Source organism: Lycium ferocissimum, chromosome 10 (genome assembly GCF_029784015.1).
Source record: "Lycium ferocissimum isolate CSIRO_LF1 chromosome 10, AGI_CSIRO_Lferr_CH_V1, whole genome shotgun sequence".
NCBI lineage: Eukaryota > Viridiplantae > Streptophyta > Magnoliopsida > Solanales > Solanaceae > Lycium > Lycium ferocissimum.
Genome location: NC_081351.1, coordinates 62,998,870 through 63,006,431, shown reverse-complemented (window position 1 = coordinate 63,006,431; position 7,562 = coordinate 62,998,870). Strand labels below are relative to the sequence as shown.

At 37.0% G+C, this 7,562-nt stretch overlaps 1 protein-coding gene across 1 annotated transcript; it reads right to left on the bottom strand.

Annotated features, from left to right (window-relative positions):
• Positions 1-6,464: 6,464 nt before the first annotated feature.
• On the bottom strand, positions 6,465-7,304 carry LOC132035070 (uncharacterized). Its single transcript, XM_059425388.1, has one exon. The coding sequence runs from the start codon at positions 7,302-7,304 to the stop codon at positions 6,465-6,467; it is 840 nt and encodes a 279-aa protein (XP_059281371.1).
• Positions 7,305-7,562: the final 258 nt, after the last annotated feature.

The window sequence follows — 7,562 nt, the reverse complement described above, 5'->3', positions numbered from 1 at the left end:
CATGCTTGAAATTGAGTGAAGGAGGAAAATTAATTTTGGATGAAATCTTGCCTAGAGTGTAGAGAGAGAGAGAGAGAATATTTTGAAATTTTAAAGAAAAGTGAAGAAGACAGTAAGGTGAAGGAGTAGCCCAATAAAGCCAACAAACATATAAGTTTTCCTGAAATTAAGCCCAAAATCGTGGAAACTTTTGGGCAGTGAAAAAGTACACATATGATATAAAATGTAATAGATTTGTTATGTTTTGTAAATAAGGAAAATTATTCTTATAATTTGTAATTTAGGGTCTTAATTAGTATTATTAGGTCATATTCCCATTAATCATTACTATACTGATTTCACTTATTAATTTTGAGAGAGATTATATTATAAATAGTAAAGGCCCATAGAGACTTAAACGAAACATCGCAGACCCAAGCCCAAGACTGAAATAAAGTAAACAGGCCCATAGGGCCATTTTCTTAAATAAAACTAGACAATGCCACACAAATATATATACACACCTATCAACCCTATACCATTGATATACACACTCATGGAGATACTAAAACGACAAAAAGGAAAGCTTTCACCTTCTTGTTCCTGATGCCGCACAAGATTCAAGGGGTTTCCGGATTAACTTACACTCTAAGGAAGTCAAATTTTAAGCCAACTTACACTTGAAAGCATGAGGAGATAATAAGACTACTACTTCACTTAAACAGACTTCAGTGGACTTAATGTACCTAGATGAACTGCACAAATATCCAGTTTTAATTATCTTCTTGGTGGATTAGTGAAGCATGGTTTAAACCAGTATTTCCTAAAAGGGTAAGTAATCATTTTAACCTTATTGAATAAGTGAACCCATTTTAGACAAACAAAGTGATTAAGTAAGACACCTAGCAAGTTATCATTCACTAGATTAGACTAACTTATTTATCAACACAACAACAAACCATACCAAAAAGATTTGACAGTTTTGAAATACCTCAAAGTGTTCTAGTTTTAAAATCCATAAGCCAATTATATGTTAAACACCCAGTCAAATAGAGATTCAGCTTAAACAAAGGGGAGCAACTAGGTGTCTAAGAACAAATTCAGAACCCAAACAAGTCATCACTTAGTTATTAGGTGTGTATAATCTCCTTTTAAAGTTAATTTCTTTCAAACAAGACACTAACATAGGCATGTGTTAAAACAAATTCTCAACAGATTATGTAAGCAAATTTTAGCAGGTCATAGATTAAGCCTAATCTTGTAAACAAGTTTGACTACCAATCTGTAAGACATATTGAAGTATAACCTCCCATGAATGTCAATACCAACTTACTGCCCAACTCAAGCCACATTTTAAGCTTACACAGAATCATATAAACAAAGTTAAGCCTTATTTAAAGTGAATACAATGATGTCAAAGAATATGGGTCAAACAGAGACCATTATAAAACATCTAAACTTGATTACTTACCCTTTTAGACAAATTTAGACTATAAATCTTTTAGGCAATATTATAAATCATTATCTAGCATGATTCAGGAACAGGGTTATGTATTTAAAAAGCAAATACTGATTTAAATCACACATAAGGATAAGACCAGCAATCTCTTAACATCCTAGGCTAATGTAAATACTTCCTTCATTACTATAAACCCAATATTAGTAGACAATAATTAAGCCAATCAAGAATGCCTATTAGATTGATATAAACAGTATCACATATTAAACCAACCTAGACAGCAACAAGTTAACAAGCAACACATATTAAACTAATATAGACAGCAATACATATTAGACTAACTTAGATAGCAACCAATTAACAAAAAACACATATTAAGCTAATGTAGACAGAAATCAGACCCCAGTTACTAAACTAATCAACATCATCTTAACCTAACTTAAGCAAAATGAACTAGCAAAACTAACTACATTGAAACTAAACTAATACTAAACTAGTAACACATAAAGCATAAATTAATGAAATGCAATAAAAGAAAAGATGAGAAATTACCTTTTAATGGTGCGGCCTAGAAGAGATTGAGCTTTAGAAGATCCTTTTCTCCTCCAAATTCCAACACTCAGCTACTAATCAACAATAACAACAACAATTAATATTTAAAAAATTTAAACTTATTCCGAAAGTTAAAGGTTTTAAGCAAAAATAGCTAGAAACCCCAAGTATTCGAATTTTTATGCAAATGAGATTTTCAGATGCTCAAATTGTTCTAAAAATGTAAATTTGGGGTTATATTTATAAAACCCCTAAATCATAAAACCCCTAAATCATAAAACCCTAATTCTCAAACGATGTGGGACAAGCAAACGTTGCTTCTCCACATTGTTTCAATGGCCCAGATTTTAGCAAATTGAAACATATACGGCTAAGATCTACTAAAAAATACTCGGAGAAATAAATTTGACCCCAATCTGAGAGGTCTTCAACGAACCAATGAGAAATCGGCATTTCAAACACATACATACAAAGACCATTAAGATTTGCAGAGCTTTGAGACTGTTGTAATGAAAAAGTAAAGTAAAAATACAAATTTATACCTCGTTTGGCTTGATTTTTGATGAAAGAGGAAGAAGCATTAAATGCTTTTCCTAAAAAAGCACACACCACGACTGTACCATGCCTGTGGCATTCTGAAAGTTTGCCAAAAATGGCAAACCACGTAGGAGAGAGGAAGTCGCCTTAAGGTGGCGCTAGGGTTTAAAAACCCTTCAACTGAGAAAATAAGAACAACCCCTTACGGGTTCATTTGGTTGAATCCTTTGTGCTTTTATATTTTTGAGTTGTTGGGCGAGTCGATCCTTAATGGGACTTGGACACAGAAAAAAAAAAAACGAGATGCGACCCATTTTAGACATGTGTATACATGAGATATGCACATGTATACGTATATCCATGTATACATGTATATTGGGAGGATCTTCTACATATAATTTTAAACAAATAGCCGTATTTAAAAGAATGTCCACTAATTGAACATTTTTTTGCAATCAAGACCACTTTTAAATTAATTTCTAATTTGCAAATATGACCCTAATTAAGATAAAACATGAATTAGGCTATTAAAGTGAAAATCAGATTATTCAATTCATTATTTCAATTGTAATCATATTTTGACCATAATGACATATTTGTGCAAAAAATTAAAGTTAAATGGCAAAATTGAATGTTTATTTTAAATAACCAATTTCCTTGTATTAAAAGAAGTGAAATACTTACTAAATTGATTCAATTTTTCTAGAAAATACCAATATTTTTCTAATAATATGTCAATTAATTTCCAAATGACATGTAATATTTATAGAAATTATTTTACCAAGTGAGAATGGTAAAATATTTTCTAAATAATTTTATAAAATCATTCTGGCTTCTAAAAATACCTATTTCACTCCATTTAACATTCAGGGACTCTCGATGATTAAAATAAATTATGGGAGGTAAAAAAATTAGGTGTCAACAACTGCCCCTTCGGTGTTCGGGGATGGTAAAGCCATCCCTGAGCAACGAAATTTGACTAACCCTAATTTTTGACTGACCATTTCAATATTACCACTTTCTTTTGTGCAATTTTCAAAATATGTGGCCGGACCCTGGTTTCTGGGTTTCCTACATATCTCAGGTTACATGAGAATTCAGGTCATTTGTAGTTTGACTCAATCATGACTTCTAAATGTATTTTAAACAAATTCTCAGATTTTTCGGTTATCAAACTAGGATTTTCGGTGTGATTGGCAGGAGTGTGACTGGCCCTCTGGTATTGAGCCCGCCTATATCCCTGGCTTTGCGAATCAAGTCACTTTTAGTTCGACTCGATCGGAAGAAAAGGATATCCCTTATGCGAGAATGTCTTTGTGTGTGCCGGTGTGTGTCCGACCGATGGCGGAATAAAAATAAACAAATAAGCATATAAACAAACATTATTCTTGTGTGGCTGAGTGGGGAGGAGCGATCTTCCAATTCTTGGCCGGAGAGCTTGACTCTCATGGGCACCTTATCTCGACCGGCTACGTAAGAAAAAGTTTCACGTTTGCTCCGCATCTGCCTGGATTTTGATTTGATCAACCTGGTCTATTCAGCTGCTACATATCTTCTCCTATCTGGTGAGTAACATTGGATTTGATGACGAATACTGTGGTTTTTCCAACCGGATTTACATCATCTTATTTTCTTGAGCGAATACTGTGGTCTCTTGACGGGTTTTACATCGTTCTGTCTTTTTTGAGTGAATACTGTAGTCTCTTGACCGGTTTTACATCGCTTTATCTTTTTTGAGCAAATACTGTAGTCTCTTAACCGGTTTTACATCGCTATGTCATCTTGCTATATTCGGTAGTTTGTATGCGTGGCCCTCTTGGCATGTTTGTATGAATGACTCCCTTGGCATGTTTGTATGAATGGCCCTCTTGGCATGTTTGTATGAATGCCCCTCTTGGCATGTTCGTAAAGTAGATATGCAATGGACCTCTTGGCAAATAAGAAGAAGTGATGGCCCTCTCGGTAGCGGGAAAGTAGATATGTAGTGGCCCTCTTGGCAGATAAGAAGAAGTGATGGCCCTCTCGGCACCAGGAAAGTAGATATGAAATGGCCCTCTTGGAAGATAAGAAGAAGTGATGGCCCTTTCGGCAACAGAAAAATAGATATGCAATGCCCCTCTTGGCAGATCAGAACAAGTGATAGCCCTCTCGGCAATAGGAAAATAGATATGCAATGGCCTTCTTGGTAGATAAGAGTAAGTGATGGCCCTCTCGGCAACAGGAAAATAGATATGCAATGACCCTCTTGGCAAATAGGAGGAAGTGATGGCCTTCTCGACAACAGGAAAATAGATATGCAATGGCCCTCTTGGCAAATAAGAAGAATTGATGGCCCTCTCGGCAACAGGAAAATAGATATGGATTGGCCCTTTTAGTAAATAAGAAGAAGTGATGGCCCTCTCAACAACAGGAAAATAGATATGCAATGGCCCTCTTGGAAAATAAGAAGAAGTGATACAAATGACAGATATGGTCCCTTTGGCTAAATTGTCTTTCTTTCGTCCTTTATGCCAGCTTTGACCCTTTTGGTCAGGTATGCCGTTCGTTCTTGTTGCGAACCTTTTGGCCAAACATTTTCCTTTGTGTCAATTTCAGTCATTTTGTAGCCTTTGTGGCTTAATATTTTGCCCTCGTGGCATTTTTCATCCTTTCATAGCTTTTATGGCTAGATATTCGCCCTTTTGGCATTCAAAACCTTACAGCCCTCGTGGCTGGATATTTTGCCCTTATGACGTTCTGATCTTTTATAGCCCTCGTGGGTAGATATTTTCCCTTGATGGCATTCATAACCTTACAACACTCGTGACTGGATATTTTTGCCCTTATGACGTTTTGATCTTTTATAGCCCTCGTGGCTAGATATTTGCCCTTGGTGGCATTCATAACCTTACAGCCCTCGTGGCTGGATATATTTTTGAAAGCCTAATCTCAGTAGTGGTCTTGATCTTCTTTGGCAAACCTTTCCTTGCGCATAAAGCGAAGTTAAAAAAAAAGGATAGTCTTCCGACGTCCTGTGGACCTGCATCAGAAATGGGTTAGTTTTTCCCTATTTAAAGTTGATTCGTCTCGCCGCCACTGTCGCATCTTCGGCTTTCTAGACTCGAAACCCTCTTCGATTCTGGTATTTGATAGATAAATTTATTCTCATAATGCAGAAAATCATTTTTGTAAAGTTACTATAAAAGTATCTATATGTAGGGAAATAAATACGTTATTTTGAAAGCTGTAAGGTTAATTGTCATGACATGTACTTTAACTAAGGGAGATCCCTTCTTTCGTGACTGGGGTTCTTGACTTTCTTTGCGCGAAATTTTTGAGACCTTTTCTCAAAAATTCTGCCCCAGTTCGAGTCTTGATCGACGAACTCTCGTGCTAAATCTTCCAAGTTGAGGGAAATTTTGAGATCTCCTCAAAATTTCTTCCCAACTTTACAGTATTGAATAAATGATAAATTTTCTCAAAATTTCTGCCCCAGATTGAAACTCTGGGTTAGTTGACTCTTTGCAGCGAATTGACGGCATAAACTTTTGAGTTCCTCTTGGAAATTCCACCTTAATGTGGTGATCCTTGAGTCCTTCGTGGAGTCCAATCTCTGAGGCTTCCTAAGGGTTTCTTGGGTTTTTCTTTTGGTGCGAGCGAGCTCAAAGAGCACCTACGTATCCTGTAGTAGTAGGAATTCAGGTCGAACGTAGTTCGAAATAAAAGTAAAGGAGTTTTAGGTTTTTACTAATAGTGTGACCGGGTCCCAAATGGACTGCCTATGTATCCCACTGTGGGGAAGTCAAGTCATTGCATAGTTCAAATTACAAAAGATGTTTTGGTCTTTCCTATCTATTACAAAACGATTATAAGCAAAAGGGAATAGCTAATACAAGTGGATAAAGTGACGATTACAAACAAAAGTACTATTACAGACTGAACAACTTGTCTCTTATGCTTAGTAGCGTATGATTAGATCTGAATTGATTGGCTTCGTCCACTCTGGTCCGTCCATTTCTGCCAACACTATTGCTCCTCCGGAGAGTACTTTGCGGACCACATCAGGACCTTGCCAGTTGGGAGCAAACTTCCCTTTGTATTCATCTTGATGTGGGAAAATTCTTTTGAGCACCATTTGCCCAATTTGGAAAAGTCTAGTCCTGACTCGCTTGTTAAAAGCTCTTGCCATTCTTTGTCGGTACAGTTGACCGTGAGATACGACAACTATCCTTTTCTCGTCAATTAAAGCCAATTGCACATATCGAGCTCGGACCCATTCAGCATTGTCCAATTCTGCTTCTTGAATGAATCTCAAAGAAGGTATCTCAACCTCGGGAAGTATGACTGCTTCAGTACCGTAGACTAACAGATATGGAGTGGCTCCTGTTGAAGTTTTGGCCATAGTACGGTATCCCAGTAGAGCATAAGGCAACTGCTCGTGCCAACCTTTATAATTATCAGTCATTTTTCTCAATATCCTCTTGATATTTTTGTTGGCTGCTTCTACAGCTCCGTTCATTTGTGGCCGGTAGGCTGTCGAGTTTCGATGAGTGATCTTGAATTGCTCACAGATATCGTTCATCAGATGGCTATTCAGATTTTCTCCATTGTCTGTTATGATGGACTCGGGTATACCGAACCGGCATATGACGCTGCTTCGTACGAATCCAGCTACCACTTTCTTTGTTATTGACTTATGAGACGTTTCTTCCACCCATTTGGTGATGTAGTCAATGGCAACTAAAATGAACCTATGGCCATTTAAAGCTGCGGGTTCAATGGGTCCGATAACATCCATGCCCCAAGCAATGAAAGGCTATGGTGAGCTCATAGCATTAAGCTTACTTGGAGGGGCCTTGATTGGATCACTGTGGATTTGGCATTAATGGCACCTTTGCACATATTTGTAGCAATCACTTTCCATGGTCATCCAATAGTATCCAGCTCGTTGAATCTTCTTTGCCAGTACGAATCCATTCATATAGGGCCCACATGTCCCAGCATGTACTTCCTCTAGAAGTTTGGTGGCTTCACCAGCATCTACGCATCGAAGCAG

Coding starts and splice junctions, on each gene's coding strand:
- LOC132035070 (XM_059425388.1), bottom strand. CDS start 7,304: ATGGATGTTATCGGACCCATTGAACCCGCAGCTTTAAATGGCCATAGG.